The 21906-nt window shown below is 36.9% G+C and overlaps 1 protein-coding gene across 1 annotated transcript in view; it reads right to left on the bottom strand.

The window, feature by feature from the left end:
• Positions 1-21906, bottom strand: part of LOC143254925 (cytochrome P450 3A24-like) — a 47020-nt gene that overhangs the window by 1310 nt on the left and 23804 nt on the right. Inside the window, exons 8-14 of the mRNA XM_076509837.1 lie at positions 17477-17622; positions 16839-16954; positions 16560-16650; positions 14625-14785; positions 14246-14334; positions 1103-1240; positions 497-659 (exon numbers count right to left, since the gene is read on the bottom strand). Of these exons, the coding sequence (XP_076365952.1) occupies positions 497-659; positions 1103-1240; positions 14246-14334; positions 14625-14785; positions 16560-16650; positions 16839-16954; positions 17477-17622 (904 nt within the window). The remainder of the gene's footprint in view (positions 1-496; positions 660-1102; positions 1241-14245; positions 14335-14624; positions 14786-16559; positions 16651-16838; positions 16955-17476; positions 17623-21906) is intronic.

The raw sequence follows: 21906 nt of genomic DNA, 5'->3' as shown, positions 1-21906 counted from the left end.
TTACATTACATAATGTACCTTGGGAACCTTGTTTGTTACCAAGTAAAATAAAATAAAATTGGTGGTAGGTATTTCGATTTAACACTTTCCATCTCAAGAAGAGGTGCAAAGCAATCGAGGGCGCTCAGAAGAGACCTTCTCTTCGCCCTACACGCGAAGTTAGATTTAGCTGAACTGATGATTAATAATTAGTTATACCTACAAAATGTAAACTTACGAGATTATGCAGTCAACTGGTGGCAAAGGTCTATTAGTGTTTTGCGAGAGGTTAAATATTGACTCCATAAAAAAACACAACACGAGGGTAGGGATCTGTAAATCCTAATACACGGTAAAGGTGTTACATAACGTTATATACGCTGGGAACCTGGCTTCTTACCAATTGAAAGTGTTACATAATTTTATGTAGTGTGGGAACCTTGCTTCAGTACCTCTCTATATTTAGTATCTTCTTACCTAGATAAGGTTAGTAATTCTATACTTAGTATGTTCTTACCTTGGTCAGGTCACATACATCGAATCTTATTCTCTTCAGTAGTTTGATTATTGCAACTTTAGTCTCCAATAATGCAAATTTCATACCAATACAGTTTCTAGGGCCGGTTCCAAACGGTAGAAATGAGCACGGAACATGTTCCTTTTTGTTGTTACGAAGAAACCTAACCACCATTTAAGAAGAAACTCTGTTACAAATTTTATTGTGTTTATCCTAGGCTATTAAATTCAGAACTGGGTGTTTATTTTAGAATAGAATCATAATGTTTAACTTGTGTTATTAATGTTATTTAGGGTCTGATATCAATTTAGCTGAAAATTTTGGAATAGTTGAAAAGTACAACCATTTATTTCAACATAATCCTGGATTATACTTGTTACTATAGCCCTGAAGTGTTCCGTTACTACTGAATTATAAAATTTTGGATAAGTATAGTTATCTTCTGTTACCTAACCCTAGATTATTGTGAGACGTAGTACTGTAGTCTCTACACTGACACATGACGGTAAATAACTGTACTATATAACTCAGAGCATCATTTTAAATTGGCAACAAACTCAAACTTTTCTTTTTTTTAACCACATTATTGTAATTTAAATCACGTACCTCGAAGGATCAAACTTGTCTGGATCTGGAAAAATATTTGGATCACGGTGCAAGGAATATATAGGGACTGTGATCACAGTTCCCTTTTTCACTGGAAACTCTCCAACGAAGATGTCCTCTTTAGCTGTACGCTCTAGTCTTAGGGTTAAATTTAACATTTAAAAGCGGCTACCGAATCTGATCATACATTTTAATAATATCTTTAAAAACTACACATAATTAAACCTGTTTATCTTGTGTCAAAGTACTGCATGAGTTAAAAGCCCGAGTCTCTTGCTGTAATACGACTAAAGCGTGAATCTAGAAGGGTTACAACACAAGATATATAAATTATAGGCTACTCCACCATAAGCTACCAGTCACACACTGAAATTGGCGATGAAAATAAACATATTGTTACCGGAAGTGACACATTAACACAGTGATCCATTAAAACCAAAGTCTGAAGCTTCACGGAACTGTAAACAGAATAATCGACATGAAGTTAGGTATAGAAAGAATGCACGAGAAACAAGTTGGAAATTTCTGTCAAATCAGGAAGCTGAATGGAACAACAGCTACACTAGTGGTATGTGTATTGTGACAAATTGAAGTATACATTAGCATTGGACGAAGCACATCTACTTAAATGTCCGCTAAGCTTTGGACAACTTTACTAACATCCTGGTTTTCTAAAATGCGACAGAACATATTGCAAAAGACTTACGGTGTTGTAAGTTCCAATCATAATAGTAAATTAAAGATACGGTGAGCCTGGTAAGCTATAAAGGTAAATTCTACATACTTATAGAATCAAACAACCAGCAAACACCATCACAGTTTGGACAGGACACCAGTAAGGTATGATTACATCAAGACAACGTATTCGGTCATATACTCAAGGAAACGTGTCAATACCTCAACAAAATGAGTATTATAGAAAAATTATACTATTTGCATACGTCTGTAATGGCGTTTCTAAGACTTTGATTTGCGTAGACAGATTCTTACAAGCAGACATTTGTGTAAAGTTCATGACATTTGGAAAGCCTGTAAAGAGCACAAGAATAACAATGACCTTCAACTCTTTAAATGTCTTCTGTAGTGGAAATGATCATTCCATAGAATAAAATCAAACATGGCAGACGGAACTGCAGAATCACTTAATCTTGCACTGCTACAACAGATGGTGGATCTCTTCTTACACTGCTACAACAGATGGTGGATCTCTTACACTGCTACAACAGATGGTGGATCTCTTACACTGCTACAACAGCTGGCGGATCTCTTCTTACACTGCTACAACAGATGGTTGATCTCTTCTTACACTGCTACAACAAATGGTGGATCTCTTATACTGCTACAACAAATGATGGATCTCTTACACTGCTACAACAGATGGTGGATCTCTCTTTATTACGTGTAAAAATATGAATGAGACTAAAGGGTGTCTACATCTTCCGTTCTCTAAAGCTTACACGGTCTACTTACGTATACACACGAAATGATGTATCTCTTGTTGATTATTATTATGTACGTATCTGTTTTTATAGCTATGTAGTAGATTGTTATTATGTACGTATCTTTTGTTATTGTTATCCAGTAGATTGTCATTATGTACGTATCTGTTTTTATTGTTAGCTAGTACATTATAATTATGTACGTATCTTTTGTTATTGTTATGTGGTAGATTCTCATTATTTACGTATCTGCTATTGTTATGTAGTAGATTATCATTATGTATATATCTTTCGTTATTTTTATGTGGTAGATAGTCATTATGTAGGTATCTATTGTTATTGTTATGTGGTAAATTGTCATTATTTACGCATCTGTTATTGTTGTGTGGTAGATTGTCTTTATGCAGGTATCTTTTGTTATTCTTATGTAGTAGATTATCATTATGTATATATCTGTTGTTACTGGTATGCAGTAGATCGTTATTATGTAAGTATATATTGTTATTGAAATGCAGTAGATTATCATTATGTACGTATCTGTTATTGTTATCTAGTAGATTGTAATTATTTATGTATCTGTTATCGTCACGTGGTATATTGTCTTTATGTAGGTACCTATTGCTATTGTTATGTAGTAGATTATCATTATGTACGTATCTGTTGTTATTGTTATGTGGTATATTGTCATTATTTACGCATCTGTTGTTGTTGTATTGTAGATTGTCTTTATGTATATATCTGTTGTTACATTATGTAGTAGTTTGTTATTATGGAAGAATCTGTTGTCACTGTTATGTGGCAGATTGTCATTATGTATGTATCTGTTGGTACTCTTACGTCGCAGATTGTTATTGTGTAGGTATCTATTGTTATTATTGTGTAGTAAATAGTCAATATGTACGTACAGTCATGTGAAAAAGTTAGGACACCCTGTGAAAGCCTGTGTATTTGTGTAAAATATTTGGATATATAGATATTTAATCTCAATTTCAACAATACTGAGAGATTATAGGAATATAACTAAACAATTAAAACTGAAGAAAAGACTTTACGATCTTCTGTAAAATGTAATTCTACAAAAATCATATTCTAACTGAGCAAAACGTTAGGATACCTTACCCCCTAATAGCTAGTGTTACCCCCTTTGGCTGAAATAACTGCAGTGAGACGCTTCTTGTAGCAATCTACCAGTCTCTGACATTGGCCTGAAGAAAGTTTGCCCCACTCCTCAATGCAGAATTTGTTCAGCTGTGAGATGTTTGAGGGGTTTCTGGCATGTATAGCCCGTTTCAAGTCACCACACAGCATCTCAATGGGATTAAGATCTGGGCTTTGACTCGGCCATTCCAGGACTTTCCATTTCTTAGTTTTTAGCCAGTCCTTAGTGGATTTACTGGTATGTTTTGGGTCATTGTCGTGTTGTAGGGTCCAGTTCCGCTTCAACTTTAATTTTCGTGCAGATGGTCTCACATGATCCTCAAGCACCCTCTGATACACTGTAGAATTCCTGGTGGATTATATGATTGTGAGCTGTCCGGGTCCTGTTGCAGCAAAGCAGCCCCAAACCATGACACCTCCACCTCCAAACTTCACAGTTGGTATGAGGTTCTTTTCCTGGAATGCTGTATTTGGTTTACGCCAAACATGTCCTCTGTTCTGGTGTCCAAATAATTCAATTTTGGACTCATCTGCCCAAAGAACATTATTCCAGAAGTCCTGGTATTTGTCTACATTCTCTCTGGCAAACTTCAGTATGGCCTTGATGTTTCTCTTAGAGAGCAAAGATTTCCTCCTTGCACACCTCCCATGCAAGTTAAACTTGTGCAGTCTCTTTCTGATTGTAGAGGCACGCACTTTCACATCAACAGTAGCCAGAGCTTACTATAGGTCCCGTGATGACATGTTAGGGTGTTTGGAGACCTCTTTTAGCATCTTGTAGTCTGCTCTTGGGGTGAACTTGCTTGGACGACCAGACATGAGCATGTTGGCAGTTGTTTTGAAAGCCCTCCACTTGTTGACTATTTTCCGGACAGTGGAATGGCTGTTTTCAAAATATTTTGGGATATTTTTAAATCCCTTACCAGACTCATAAGTTGCTACAATTTTTTTTCTGAAGGCCTCAGACAGCTCATTTGCTTTCATTTTAAATTTATTCACAACAAATAAAACAGGACATAAAGGCAAGACATGAAATATATACAAGCGAAAAACATTACATATATACAAACATTAATATATACAAAAACAGTAATATATACAAACGAACAAAAAACAGTAAATATATACAAACATGAATTTATACAAACGTAAAAAACATTAAATATAAACAAGAGAGAAAAAACAAAATGTGAAGCGAGAGTGGAGGCAGAGCACCTCAGAAGCCGACCTCCACCCAATCTCCCACCAAAGCGTAAAAGGGCGAGACTCCGGCCGCAAGAGATGGTAAAACGTCCCAGAACCCAGGTGCTCGTAGTCTGCCTCAAGGCGGAGTAACATCCGATATCTGGCCCTACCCAGTATCGAAAAGTACGACATCGGAGCCTGTTCGAAGACCAAGTTGTTCAGAGCAAGCCAGATGACGTGCTTAAAGATGGTAAGTGTGTACTGAAAGGAAAATGCAAGGTGGCTGGGAACAGGAACTGATCGTGGTACAGAATGGTCTACGCCGAGAGCGGCGGGACCTGGAAAAGGCGAGCAACCCTGTCCCAGATCTCCGCCGACGTCGGACAGAGGACCAACCTGTGTAAGACAGACTCCACCTGGGTGTGACACACTGGACACGACTCAGACCTACAAGAGTTCCACAGGGAGGAAAGCTCCCTCACCAGCAGGATGTTATACAGCACATGCCACTTGAAAGCTTGGAGGTAGCTATCAACATGGTGCAGTGCAATGCGGCCCCAAACAACGTCCCACGGCAGAGCAAGGTGGTGTCGCTCGATCCTGTGGGTACATTCAGGGACCAGCAGGCGGTAGAGGGAACGGGAGTCCGTCGGTACCTCGGGAGACACGGTACGACATCGCCGTATCGCCGTAGCAGCGTCGACGTACCAAGAAGGAGGGTCAAAACACATAGATGTCTGCAGGCTTAAAGGAACACCAAAGAGCCTGTGCCCTGTGCCAACCAAGAATCTCGCGAGATGGCAACAGGGGTGACCCTCCAAAGACAAACAGCAAAAGACAACAGACAGAAGAACGGAAAGACATTGGGTCCGAACACATGGGATGCCCAGACCCCCCTGCGAGGCGGCAGCGACAAGGAGAGCCGAGACACTGCCTCAGGCTTGCCACCCCAAGGAAGGCATAGACATGGCATTCGATGGCTCGTGCAGAGCAGTCATTCAGAGGAAGGACAGGTAGACAGGGCAGTAGTGGTAATTGTGCACTGCCAAACCAACACGCCTAACCACCCCTCCCAATGAGCCCCAGGACCCGCGAGAAAACGAACCCCGAAGCAAGTGATCGGGAAGGGGTCCAATCCAGACCAAACGAGGAGTCGGCAGACGAGGCCCATTTGCTAAATCCCCTCGCACGAGATTTGAGAATATTCAGCTGGGCAGCACTGGGCCGTAAATATCGATGGACGACAGCCAGCACTGAACCTAATGATGTGAAGTTCTTAAGGAACAGGTTCACATCGTCTGCATGCGAGACATACGTCACGCACGAACCCCCCTGCATCTGGAGGGCATGCACCAAGACCGTGTGGTTCAGATGAAAGAGTAGGCGCTCGAGAACCAACACGTAAAGCGTTGGGGATAGCAGGCAGCCCTGACAAACCCCCTGTAAGATGGGAAAAGAAGACGTCAGGTACCCGTTAACCTAGAACCTGCTCGAAGCAGTCGCGTACAAGGCTTGTACGCACTGGACAAAAACTGGAAGGAGACCACACCTCCCCAGAACGAACCACAGAAATCTATGGTGAACTCGATCAAAAGCTTTGCTCTGATCGAGGGACACAAAGACAGCAGGGATATTCCGATCCGTGATGTAGTGGAACAGGTCCCTAAGAAGCACCAGATTTTGTTGGATACTTCTGCTCCAAACTCTGCATGTCTGAGTGCAGTGAACCAAGGAAGGCATAACCGCACTCAAAGGGGCACATAGTACCTTAGAAATAATCTTTGCATCCACGTTCAGGAGGGAAATAGGATGCCACAAGGAAAGATCTTCAGACTGGCTGGGATCCTTACAGAGAAGAGTAATTAGCCCATCCAGCATTCCTGGTGGTAGGGACCCCATAGTCAGACAGTCGTTAAACAGCCTGACGATAGAGGGTCAAACAACATGCCACACGTGGCTGTAAAATTCCACCAGTAGCCCATCCGGCCCAAGGCCCTTTCCAAATGGCATGGACCGAATGGCCGATCAACACTCACCCAAACTGATGGGCTTCACCAGCTGTTTGTGAAAGAAAGGGTCGAGGGAGGGCAAAAATCGAGTAATGTCATCCTAAAACCCCTCGTCCACATGTGAAGCCTTAAATAAACAGCGGTAATAACAGAGGCACGCGACCAGAATGTCGGAGATGTCAGATGATGATCGACCATTCTCGAACACCAGACTGGAGATGTGTTTGGTCTTAGCCATCTCCCATGCCTTGCACAGCAGAAACCTGGTGGCAGTTTGTCTCAATGTTCGAGAGGACCCAACGATCTGTTGGTCTGCTACGAAGCAAGGCAGCCAAGGATGTTCAGAGTAAGTTAGAAAGAACCCATCAACCAATCAGAGGGGAGGAATCAGTGACGCTGCTGCTTTGACTGAGTAGACGGAGCCAGGGGTGCGTGTGGCCTATTGAGGCTACTCTAGCCCAACCCCTCTTTGCAGCAGCAGTCGCCGACATCTGACCACTGCCACTGCACTACAAGAATATCTGGACCAAGGTCCGGCAACAAAACGGAACTGCAAGGCCCCCACACCTCCCCACTGTCCTCACTCAGTTCAGACAGACAGAGAAGACAGGGAAGTCCAAAAAACTCTCGAAGAAGCTGGGTGATGGCAGCTTGTCCAGAGTCGGGGTCGGCGCCCGCACGACCTCGGGGGGGATCAGAACATCCACCAACCCCAGAGCCTGTGTCGAGGGTCCCCCAGAACCCCTAGCCTCTGCAGCACAAGCAGGGGAACCCAGGGGCTCCTCAAAGTCCCCATCAACCCCACTGACCCATCCCAAACAGGGGGGCAGGACCTTCCACAGAGGGGCCCACCCCAACACTGACAAAGGGGACAGGACACTCCACAGAGGCCTTCCCCAACACCTACAGGGGTGGTAGGATCATTGGCACCCACACAACCCCAACTCCCCCACCACCCAACAGGGAGGCCAGATCCTCCACAGAGACAAAGGATGTCTCAGGGCCACCCGCTCCGACCAGAACTCTCAAGGGGCCCCATCCAAACCAGGGCCCGAAGGATGAACCAAAGCCTCCTCATAGGCCCCTGCCACCCGAAGCGTCACCCGCCTCCCCAGAGGTTGCAGCCTCCACGAACTGGCCTGGCGAGACATGGCCTCCCTCAGGGGACCAAGAGTCTTCCTCCCCGGACACGGCAGTCGCCGGGACAGGCACCCCTTCAGGGTTCCCACTCACAGCTACTGTGGACGATGCAGGAGGAGAGGCTGCTGCCCCCGCTCGCTTCGTCCTCGCTCGCTTGAGCTGCGCAAACGTCTGCAGCCCCGCAGCCACCGAGGCATACGTCGCCACACGCCTCGGGCAACGCGAAGGCATGTGGCCACCACTACACACATTGCATTTGACAATGGAGGCAGTGTCCACATGTTCATATGCCAGACACGTCCCGCACTGCGGGGTCTGGCACTCTGCTAATAGGTGGCTTTTGAGGTCACAGCAGTGACACAGTCAGTGCATGCCCGGGTAATTACACATTACCCGGAACCCGTTCACCACTATGAAGTTAGGGACTGCCGTCGGCATGTCTATGCAGACAGGCTGGTTTCTTGTACATACATTCGGGTGCGACTGTTGAGCATCATGTTCGATTCTGCAAACTGTCCCATACGCCGACAACACGCTCTTGACGACATCATAGGACATTCCATAAGGGGCCGACCGGAGGGTGATCCACTTAATGCTTTGCTCGGCCGGCTCAACAGGCACACGCTGGTCCCCCAAGGGAAAATCTCCCTGGTCCAGTAGGCGACGGGCGTGAGCGGCCGATGCCAGCATTGCCACATAACGTCCATTCCCAAAATGTAGCATACACTCCACACAGTTACCCCCGACAAACGCAAACGCAAACTAACGTGGCAGGGGTTTAGTTTAAAGAGAGAGAAATCGTAAGAATTCTCTCTCCAACTGGGGTGTTCAGGAACGTTGTGGTTCCTCTTTGTCCCCTTTCGTGAAAGGTTATTAGGTTTAGTTTTATTTATTTATTTATTAAATAATTTTTGACTTTTTTTTTTTGGGGTGAAGGAGGTCATTCTTAATGTTATCCTAGACCGAGGCAAAGGCAGCACCGGAGAGAACCCGAAAGGCAGAAGTCAAAGTAAATATGAACATGAACTCAAACGACCCGACTCAGGGTCTGGCAATAAAGTTGCCTGTGCTGGGATCTAAAAATCCAATGCCTAAGTTTTTGCTGTGGGGGGAAACGGGAGTGCCCCGAGAAAACCCACTTTCACAGGATAGGCGCCGAAAGTTTTGCCTGTCCTGTGCCCGATATCTGAAAAAGAGAATACATATTATTAACATGAATTTAGTTATTTAGATACTTTGTTGTGTAATTTGTGATTCTTGAAATATGTTGTAAGGCGAAATGTATTTTGTTGGTGCGCTAGTTAATTTGTATAGTGATGCCGTTAGTTTGTTTCTGTTTTCTGCTTTTAGATAATATTTGTGTGATATTTCCGTTAGTCTATTTCTTAGTGTTGGTAAGTTACTGATTTGATGTATATAATTTACTGGCGTGAATGACGGTAGACTGAATGCAGATCTTAGTATTCTGTTCTGTTGAAATTGGATTTTCTGGAGTGTGTTGTTTGACATATTGTATGTTACTTGACATCCATACTCTATTAGTGGACGGACGTAAGCCTTGTATATTTGGATAATGGTGTTTGGTGAACATTTCGATTGTCTACTGGTTAGAGTCATTAGTTGTGAAATCCGTTTTCTAATTGATGAGTGTATATTGTTAACATGTTTTTTCCATGTTAGTTTTGTGTCGAAAGTGATGCCAAGGAATGTGATGTTTTTGCTCATGTTAATGGTCGTATTTCCGAGTGATAATTTTATTTTTTCTAGATTTTTTATTTGTTTTTTTAATTTCCTGTAGAAGGTGATTGCTTGTGTTTTAGTTGGATTTAACACTACTCTCCACTTGTTAATCCATGTTGAGACGTTGTTTAGTGATTCTTGTACGCGAGACATGGCCATCACTGGGTTTCTGAAGGTTCTCCAGATAGCGATGTCGTCTGCGTATTGTGAATTATGCGTGTATATTAGATTTGGGAAAGGTATGTTACTGACGAAAATAATATATAAAAGTGGAGAGAGGACTGATCCTTGGGGCACTCCTGCGGTTATATTAAATAATTTAGATATAGTTTTATTGACTTTTACTTGTGCTGTTCTATCTGTTAAGAAATTTAAAATCCATTTAACTATAGTGGGATTTATTTTCAGGTGTTTTAGTTTGTATTTGATGGCATTGTGTCATACGCTGTCGAATGCTTTTTTTGACATCTAGGAATACCCCAATGATTACTTGGTTGTTGTTGAAAGCTTTATAAATTGATTCGGTTAGTCGCGTGAGGTGATCTGTTGTTTGCCTGTTCTTCCTGGAGGCATTTTGGGATTCTGGAAGGATGTTATTTGATTCCCAAAAATGGAGAAGACGGTTGGAGATAACTCTCTCCATCAGTTTGCCAAGGCAGCTTAACAGACTGATGGGACGGAAATTATCTGGATTAGTTCTGTTGGTTTGTTTCTTTGGGATCGTGGTTATAATGGCTTTTTTCCAAGTGTCAGGGTAATATCCAGTTGCTAGTAAAATGTTCATGATGTTTGTGAGGTGTTGTAATAGGAGAGTAGAGCTTTTTTTCAGAATAATGTTTGGAATTTGGTCATGTGCGGGGGAAGTATTCTTCAAGTTTTTGATATTAATTTTTAGTTCAGTTATGGTTACTTTTCTATTGATTGAATTTGAGTATGCCTCTAGTGTCTCGCCAGGGAACCGTGGTGAGAATGAAGCTTGGTTTGTATTTATGAAGTTGTTGACATGATGTTGGTGTTGTGTGTCAAAGTCTACTGAATTTAGGTCGCTAAAGGAGGATTCGTAGTAGTCAGCTAATAAGTCAGCTTTCTCTACGTCCGTCCTTGCGGTTTTATTGTTGTGTGTGATATGTTGTAGCATGTGATTTGTGCTTTTGTCTGAAGCAATACTCTTGAATTTATTACAAAATTCTTTTGGATTGTTCTTGATTTTTTCTAAGTTTTTACAGAAGTTTTGCCAATTAGTTTCTTTTGCTGTTTTAATTTCTTGTTTAATTTTTGTATTTGTTCTATTGATTTGTGTTTTGATAGATGGATCACGTGTAATATAGTGTGTTCGTCTTAATTGTCTGCGTTTGATTATTAGTGCGTGAATTTCTGGTGTTAGAGTCCATTGATTATGTGATTGCTTTCTTCTTGTTTTAGGAATTGTGTTTTTTATGTTTTTTATGAGATAGATTATGTAGGTATCGGTTTTTACTGTTATGTGGTACTTTATAATTATGTAGATATCTGTTGTTATTGTTATGTGGCAGATTGTCATTATGTAGGTATCTAGTGTTATTTTTATGTCGTACATTGTCATTATGTACGTATCTTTGTTATAGTTACGTAGCAGATTTTCATTATGTACGTATCTGTTATTGTTATGTAGTAGATTGCCTTTATGTATCTTCATGTTGTTATCGTTATGCGGTAGATTGTCATTATATACGTGTCTGTTGTAATTGTTATGTTGTAGATTGTTATTATGTACATATCTGTTGTTATTGTACTATAGTAGATTATCATTATGTACATATATCTTGTTATTTTTATGTGGTAAATAGTCATTATGTTGGTGTCTGTTGTTATTGTTATGCGGTAAGTTGTTATTAGTTAAGCATCTGTTACTGTTGTGTGGTAGATTGTCTTTATGCAAGTTTCTTTTGTAGGTATCTGTTATTGTTATCTGGTAGATTGTCATTATGTACGTATCTGTTATTATTATGTGGTAGACTGTTATTATGTACGTATCTGTTATTGTTAGGTGGTAGAATGTCTTTATGTGGGCATCGGTTGTCATTGTTATGTGGTTAATTGTAATTACGTACATCTTTTGTTATTGTTATGTAGTAGATTGTTATTATTTAGGTATCTGTTGTTATCGTTTAGTAGATTCTCATTATGTAAAACTGTTGTTAATCTTACGTAGTAAATTATGTAAGACTGTTGTTATTGTTATGTGGCAGATTGTGATTATGTAAGAATATGTTGTTATTGTCATGTAATAGATTGTCATTATTTAGGTATCTGTTGTTATTGTTGTGTAGTAGATTCTCTTTATGTACTAATTTTTGTTAATCTTACGTGGTAGATTGTCATTATGTAGATATTTGTTGTCATTGTTATGTGGTAGGTTGTCATCTCATACGTATCTATTATTGTTAAGTAGTAGATTGTAATTATTTACGTATGTGTTATTGTTATATGGTATATTGTTTTTATGTAGGTATCTATTGTTATTGTTATGTAGTCGATTATCATCACGTACGTATCTGTTGTTATTTTCATGTGGTAGATTGTTATTATGTACGTATCTGTTATTGATATCTAGTAGATTGTCATTATTTACGCGTGTGTTATTGTTGGGTGATAGATTGTCTTTATGTAGCTATCTGTTATTATTGTTATGTATTAGATTGTCATTATGTACGTATCTGTTATTGTGTTGTGGTAGACAGAAATGTAGAGAAGTACACTATATAAAACATTTAGAGAGGTACACTATATAAAATTTGTACAGACAAACACTACATAAAACATTTAGAGAAGTACACTATATAAAATTTGTACAGACAAACACTATATAAAACATTTAGAGAGGTACACTATATAAAATTTGTACAGACAAACACTATATAAAACATTTAGAGAGGTACACTATATAAAATTTGTACAGACAAACACTATATAAAACATTTAGAGAGGTACACTATATAAAATTTGTACAGACAAACACTATATAAAACATTTAGAGAGGTACACTATATAAAATTTGTACAGACAAACACTATATAAAACATTTAGAGAAGTACACTATATAAAATTTGTACAGACAAACACTATATAAAACATTTAGAGAGGTACACTATATAAAATTTGTACAGACAAACACTATATAAAACATTTAGAGAGGTACACTATATAAAATTTGTACAGACAAACACTATATAAAACATTTAGAGAGGTACACTATATAAAATTTGTACAGACAAACACTATATAAAACATTTAGAGAAGTACACTATATAAAATTTGTACAGACAAACACTATATAAAACATTTAGAGAGGTACACTATATAAAATTTGTAGAAAAGAACACTTTTGTGAAAACATGTGAAGAGACGAACATTGTATAAAAGATGTAGAGAGGTACAATATATAAAACATACAGAGAGGTATAATATATTAAAGATGTAGGGACGAACACTATAAAAAGCATGCGAAGAGGTACACGATATAAAAAATGTAGAGAAAGGGTCATTATATAAACATGTAGAGAAAGGGTCATTATATAAACATGTAGAGAAAGGGTCATTATATAAACATGTAGAGAAAGGGTCATTATATAAACATGTAGAGAAAGGGTCATTATATAAACATGTAGAGAGGTACACTATATAAAACATGTGGTGAGGTACACTATATAAACATGTAGAGAGTTACACTATATAAAACATGTAGAAAGAAATACACTATAGATACATATAGAGAGGAACATTATAAAATATGTAGAGAGGTACACTGTTTAAAGCATATAGAGAGGTACACAATATAAAATATGTGTGGAAATTGATTTGTTTGTTTTGAATTTCGTCCTCTCTAATTTAGCAATGTAAGACTAGAGGGAAGGGAGGTAGTCATCACCACCCACCGCGGATTCTTGGGCTACTCTTTTACTAACGAATAGTCGGATTGACCGTCATATTATAATGCCCTCATGGTTGAAAGAGCGGCCATGTTTGGTGTGACGGGCATTCCAACCCGGGACCTTCAGATTACGAGTCGAGCGCCCTAACCAGCTGGCCATCCTCGGCCTACGTGTGGAATGAAAAGTATATTTGTATCAGAACAAAAAATGTTTGTAATGTGAGAATAATTACCTTAATATCAGAAGATTAAAAGAGAGAATTCTAATGCAAGAGTTAAATATTACCTTTAAATGAATTATTTTCGACAGATAGATCAATTTTTATAACTGACAAAAGCAGGGATGGATACAGAGGGAGGATGGGGGATGCATCCACCCCACTGGCCATACCAAAATTGTGTAGGTTAATGGGATATCAGAAAAGTGCTGATCATCTCAATTAACAAGGAAAAGTTTACTTGGGGTCGGGTTTACGTCACTGTTACTCAGTCGATCATCCCTCCCCACCAAAATATCCTGTATCCATCCCTGGACAAAAGACATGAATAGAAAATTACATACATGACAATTGGTGGGTAGAGCCGTAATGTTTCCTTGACGACAGCGTCCAAGAGAGGCATTTCATTCACCACATCGTAGGTGAGCTTTGTCTAATTTTAGTACAAAATTGTTAGAAAAACACCAATTTTTAAAACATTGGAAATGTTAATAACTTCAATGGAATCCATTAACTACGACACGTAGAATATTAGGACTTCATCTGTACAAATATAATGGTGTTAACTCATAATGTATCGTTATATTAAACATATTGGAATATCAAAAATTCAAAAATATTTTAATTATCCCTTAGAAACAAACAAAACTAAATATCCCATCTGCATATAAACAGAAGTAAATAGAGTGAGTGACTCTGGTGGACTAACAAGTAGACACTTACATCGGGTTGGATATTATCATCAATTTCTTTAGCGAGCATATCTTGTAACTTTTGGTTCATTGCCAGGTTATATACAGCAAAAGACAAACACGACGACGTTGTGTCGTATCCAACCAGAAAGAAGAGAACGCACTGGGACAGAATGACCTCTGGCGACAGCTCTAGTACAAAGCAAGTTAAACTACTTAGAACCAAAATCACCATCAGGAAACTAACTGAAACAACTAACGTTACATATGATAAAAACTCAAGAACTAACTCAAGATTATTTACAATAATATTACTACAAACATCCAGGAATAACACATGTGTCCTCACAGACAACCATGAGAAGTTTCTTAAAATAACCTCGGCTGGTGTAACGCAGTGTCTGAAAAGCTAAGACTTCTCTTAACGACATGGTGTAACGCAATTACAAGTATTTTCAAGAACATAAGATATTCAATTTAACTAATATTGCTTATATACTGTTAAGAATATGATGTATCAGGTCATCCCTTAAGTAATGTCAGATTTTAGGTTCAGAAAAATAAAAAGGATTTCAAACGCTTTTAATGTTATTTAAACAATAATGTATGTTCCATTACTAGTAATTACTTCCTGCCAATGATTCACAAACTTCTGAATGCCATTTCTATAAAATTCTTGGGGTTTCGAGAAAAGAATGTCGAGAGGGTAGTATTGACATCTTCGTGTGTTCAAAGCTCTTTTCCATTGAGATAGTTCTGCCAACTTTGGAATAGATGGAAATCAGATGGAGAAAGGTCTGGAGAATAAGGAGGATGTGGAAGTTTTTCCCAGTCTAGTTCTTCAATCTTTACAGATGTAATCCTTGCAGTATAGGGCCGTGCATTATCCTGGTGTAACACAACACCTTTACGATTGATCAAAGCAGGCCTCTTTTCTTTCAGTGCAAAGTTCAAGCACTCTAACTGTTGACAATAGAAGTCTGATGTAATCATCACATTGAGTGGCAGCAACTCAAAGTAGATCACATCAACAATATCCTACTAAACGTTTAACAAGACTTTCCAAGGTTGGAGGTCCATTTTGGGCTGTGCTTTAGTCAGTTTACCTGCACTGAGCCATTGTCTGCGGCACTTAACATTTTTATAAAATATCCACTTTTCATCTCCAATCACTAACCTGTCCAAAAAAAGGTGAGTGCAGAGAAATGCAAATGTCTACTCTTGCTTTAAGGTTGGCTTGTGTCTAATCATAGGGGACCCATTTTCCAAGTGCTGACACCTTTCCAAGCTGTTGCAGATAATGGTGAACTGTTGAATGGGTTGAATTAAACTTCTGTGCTAGTTCTTCAACTGTTACAGCACAAACTTCATCAAGTGCAGCCAGCATCAAATCATCATTAAACTCAACAGGATGACCTGAACGTGATACATCACTTAAGCTGAACTGAACTTCTGAAACCACCTTTGACATTTTCTTTCACTGAAAGACTCCTCACCATAAACACCTTAAATGTATCGTGCAGTTTCTGCTGCACTATTGCCTTTACAAACTCATAAAACAATACATACCTAATGTGCTCTTCAGACAAATCCATCTTCATAAGGGGTTATTTGATTAATGATCTAAAAATGTGGAGTTGGGTTAGTTTCTTTTATTTGTCTTAATATTTTTATACACGTCTTACTGCATATTTTAGTCATTACAGCCTTTAACAAAGACAGCAATGATGATGCACTTTCTGTATTAAATTTTCGGACATTACTTAAGGGATGACGTGATATTTGACTGTATTTATTCAGTACGTAGAAAAAAAAGTCAAGATTACATCAAATTGTTGGTTGCTGAGTCAAAGTATTTTTTGTTAATATTGACTTTCCAAAATTAGGGTGTGTCTTCCACGCTGTAGTGTCTTATAAGGCGTAGAATACGATAATTAAGAAGTTTTAATAAAATACTTCTGCTTACTCTCCGTTTTCGGATCCGAGTTCTTATCGTAGCGCCCTCTCAGCTGTCGGTTTGCCTCCATCATTAAGTGAAGAAAATCTTCACGCTTATTCTGCGAGAAAAATCAGAGAATCACACTTGTGTATTTTTCTTAATAAAAATTTCTTTTTAATCTTATAACAATAGTAACTTTCAGATATCGTTAAGAAACAAAAGAACCAACTGACAAAGTCCGTACGACTTGAACCAATAAAGCTGATATAGTATGAAACTGGTTCACTGCTGGTGATAATTCTTTACCTCCTTATTCATCGCTCTTTCCTTCATCACGAGACGAACGATGTTCTGGAAAAATTCCTGCACGTCTTGTGGGAAAAGTTTCAGTTTAAAGAACCGCACTAACCACGGAGCAATTGCTGTAAATAGAAAGAAAATGTAAGGTTACCATGGTTTCATTCGTTTGTGCAAAAACACGTACGTATTTAGCACCATACTTGAAACGTGCCTACAGGTCGCTCTTTTACGTTTATTAAAATGTGTTGATTATAAGTTCAGTGGAAACCAACACTTATATAGACCATACCTTTCCTTACCAATTGTTTAAGTGCAAATACCAACATACCCTTTCCAACTGTATGAATGTAAATTTCAACAGATTCTTACCAACTGTTAAAGTGCAAAATTCAACAGATTCTTAACAGCTGTTTAAGTGCATATTACAACAGATTCTTAACAAATGTTAAAAGTAAATTTCAACGGATTCTTAACAACTGTTTAAGTGCATATTACAACAGATTCTTAACAAATGTTAAAAGCAAAATTCAACAGATTCTTAACAACTGTTTAAGTGCATATTACAACAGATTCTTAACAAATGTTAAAAGTAAATTTCAACGGATTCTTAACAACTGTTTAAGAGTAGATATAAAGATTCTTACCTGCCAGTAGCAGCGCGAGCGAACCGTTTCTACTGAATAGTTTTCTGGCGTGTAAAACAAAAGGATTGAGGGGATATTTGTAGGAATTCACCTGCACACCAAAGGCACATTTAGAAATACTGTCCATACTAAAGGTACCAAACAGTCTGTAAAACAAACACAAAACTAGCGTAAATATTACACTACAACCTATAATCAGTTTATAATGGAGATATAAAACACTCTGTTATACAAACACAAGACTAATGTAAATGTTATAATACTACTTATAATCGGTTTATAAAAGAGGTTTCAAATACTGATAAACAAACATATAATTAATGAGAATGTTACAATACAACCTATAATATGTTTATAGTGGAGGTTTCAAACAGTTTAAATATAAACACAAGACTTACGTAAATGTTACAATACAACCCATAACCTGTATATAGTAGAGGTTTCAAACGGTTGGCTATACAAACAAAATACTAATGCAAATGTGAAAATACAACCTACAACGTGTTTATAGTGACGGTTTCAAACACTCTGTTATACAAACACAAGACTAATGTAAATGTTGCACTACAACCTATAAATTGTTTATAGTGGAGGTTTCAAATATTTTGTTATAGAAACACAAAAGTAATGTAAACGTTAGTGTAAAATCTATAATCTGATTATAGTGGAGATTTCAAACATTTTGTTAAACGAACACAAGACAAATGTATATGTTACAGTAGAATCTATAATCTCTTTTTGGTGGAGGTTTCAAACACAAAATTGATGTAAATGTTACAATACAACCTATAATCTGTTTATAGTAGAAGTTTCAAACACTTTGTTAAACGAGCACAAGACAAATGTAAATGTTACAGTAGAATCTATAATCTCTTTTTGGTGGAGGTTTCAAAAACCGTTAAAAACATAAGAGTAATGTCAATGTTGTAAATCTGTTTGTTGTGGAGGTTTCAAAAATTTTGTTATACAAACACAAGAGTGAGGCAAACGTTAGTGTACAATCTATACTCTATTTATAGTGGAGGTATGAAACACTTTGTTATATAAAAAGAAGACTAATATAAATGTTTAAAATATTTTCTATAATCTGTTACTAGTAAAGTTTTCAAACAGTTTGTTAAACAAACACAAAATTAATGTAAATGTTACACTACAATTTATAATCTGTTCATCATCGAGGATTCAAAAACCATTAAACAAACACAAGAGTAATGTAAATATTACAATATAATCCATAATATGTTTATAGTAGAAGTTTCAAACAACCTGTTATAAAAATAAAAGACTAATGTGAGTGTTACAATACAACCTATAACATGTTTACAGTGGAGGTTACAAAGAGCTTGTTAAACGAGCACAAGACTAATGCAGATTTTAGAATACAATTATAGATACTGGAAGTTTCAAACATTTTGTTATACAACCACTAGACTAATGTAAATGTTACAATACAGATTATAATCTGTTTGTTGTAAAGGTTTCAAACAGTTTGTTATACAAACACAGAACTAACGTAAATATTACAATGCAACCTATAATCTGTTTTTAAAACAACTTATATTATGTTTATAGTGGAGATTTCAAACAGCTTACTTTACAAACACAAGAATAATGTGAATGTTGCAAATCAACCTAAAATCTGTTTATAATGGAGGTTTCAAACATACAGTTTAAAAAAAGATTAATGTGAATGTTACAATACAACCTATAATATATTTATAGTGAAGGTTTCAAACATTCTTTTATAAAAACACTAGACTAATGTTAATGCAAAAATACAATCTACAATCTGTTTATAGTGACGGTTTCAAAGAGTGTTTTATATGAATAGAAAACAAATGTAAATGTTACAACACAATCTGTAATATGGTTATAGTGGAGGATTCAAACAGTTTGTTATATAAATAGAAGACTAATATAAATGCTACAATACAACCTATAATCTGTTTATAGTGGAAGTTCCAAACAGATTGTCATACAAACACAAGACTAATGCAAATGATACAATATAACATATAGCTGTTTACAGTGGAGGTTTCAAACATTCTGTTACACAAACACAACAGTAATGTAAATGTTAGTGTAATATATATAATCTGTTAAAAGTTGAGGTGCCAAAGAGCTTGTTATACAAATTCTAGAATAATGTAAATGTTACAATACAATCTATAATATGTTTAGTGTGGAGGTTTTAAACAGTCTGTTAAACAAACATAAGACTAATATAAATGTTGCAAATCAACCTATAATCTGTTTATAGTAGAAATTTCAAACACACTGTTATAAAAACAAAAGACTAAGGTGAGGGTTAGAATACAACCTATAATCTGATTATGGTGGAGGTAATAGAGAGCCTGTAATAAAAACACAAGACCAATGTAAATGTCACAACACAATCTATAACATGTTTATAATGGATGTTTCAAACAGTCTATTATGCAAACACAAGACTAATGTCAAAGTTGCAAATCAAACAATAATCTGTTTAAAGAGGAGGTTTGAAACACTGTTATAAAAACAAAAGACTAATGTGAATGTTGTAATACAACCTATGGTATGTTTATAGTGGAGGTTTCCAACAGCCTGTTATACAGACACTAGACTAATGTTATTGTTTCTGTACAATCTATAATCTCTTTATGGTGGTGGTTACAAAGAACTTTTTATACAAGCACAAAACTGATGCAAATGTAACAATACAATCTATAATTTGTTGAAAGTGGAGGTTTCAAACAGTATGCTATACAAACATAAGACTAATGTAAATCTAAAAATACAACCTATGATCTGTTTATAGCAACGGTTTCAAACAGTTTGTAATACAAATACAAGACTAATGCAAATGTTACAATATAACCTAAAATCTGTTTATAGTGGAGTTCTGAAACACTCTCTTACACAAACATAAGAATGTTAGTTACAATCTATAATATGTTTATAGTTGAGATGTCAAAGAGCTTGTAAAACAAACACTAAAATAATGTAAATGTTGCAATACAATCTATAACCTGAATATAGTGGAGGTTTCAAACGATTTGTTATACAAACACAAGACAAATGTAAATGTTACAGTACAATCCATAATATATTTATAGGGGAAGATTCAAAGAGCCTATTATACAAATAGAAGACTAATGCAAATGTTACAATACATTCTATAATCTGTTAAAAATTTAGGTTTTATACAGTTTGTTATGAAAAACACAAGACTAATGTGAATGTTACAATACAACCTATAATCTGTTTAAAGTGCAGGTTTCAAACTGTTTCTCATACAAACACAAGACTGACGTAAATGTTACAATACAACCTATAATCTCTTTATAATGGAAGTTTGAGAAGAGGTTAAACAAACATAAGATTAATGTTAATGTTGCAAATCAACGTATAATTTGTTTCTAATAGAGGTTTTAAACAATTTGTTATAAAAACACAAGACGAATATAAATGTTACAATACAACCTACAATCATTTACAGCAGAGGTTTCAAACACACTGTTATATAAACATAAGACTAATGTAAATGTTACAATACAGTCAATAATATGTTTATAGCAAAGGTTTCAAACAGCCTGTTATACAAACACAAGACAAATGTGAATGTTTCAGTACAATCTGTAATCTCTTTGTAGTAGAGGTCTCAAACAGCTTGTTAAATAAACACTAGAGAAAGGTGAATGTTACAATATAATCTTTAATCTCTTTATAGTAGAGGTTACAAAGAGCATATTATATAAACGCTAGACTGATGTAAATGTTACAATAGAATCTATAATCTGTTTGCATGGAGGTTTCAAACAGTTTGTTATACAAATGTAAAACTAATCTGAATGTTACAATACAACCTATAATCTGTTTATAGTGAATGTTACAAAGAGCTTATTATACAAACACAAAACTAATGTGAATGTTCCAATGCAAACTATAATCTGTTTATAGTGGTGGTTTCAAAGACTCTGTTATATAACACAAGACTAGTATGAATGAATGTTAAAGTTCAAAAAGAAATCTGTTTATAGTGGAGACTTCAAACACTGTTATACAAGCAAAAGACTAATGTGAATGTTACAATACAATCTATAATCTGTTTATAGTGGAGGTTTCAAGAACACACTGTTATACATAAACAAAACTAATATAAATGTTACATGCAATCTATAATCTGTTTATAGTAATGGTTTCAATCACTGTGTTATACAAACCAAGACTAAAGTAAATGTTACAATACAACCTATTTGTAGCGGAGGCTACAAAGAGCTTGTTATACAAACACTAGACTAATGTATGTGTTACAACGATTTTTAATCTGGAAAGGAAACGAATACACGTATATGAGAAACGTCACTATTTTAATGATATAATTTTTTTCTTGGTGGTGTTGTATCGAAATAGTAGTTCAAAGTTACTCAGGTTTGCTGGATGATTATTTA

The sequence above is a fragment of the Tachypleus tridentatus genome, chromosome 7 (assembly GCF_004210375.1).
Source record: "Tachypleus tridentatus isolate NWPU-2018 chromosome 7, ASM421037v1, whole genome shotgun sequence".
Classification (NCBI taxonomy): domain Eukaryota; kingdom Metazoa; phylum Arthropoda; class Merostomata; order Xiphosura; family Limulidae; genus Tachypleus; species Tachypleus tridentatus.
Note: the sequence above shows the minus strand (reverse complement) of the source record. Positions and strands in the feature narration are given on the sequence as shown.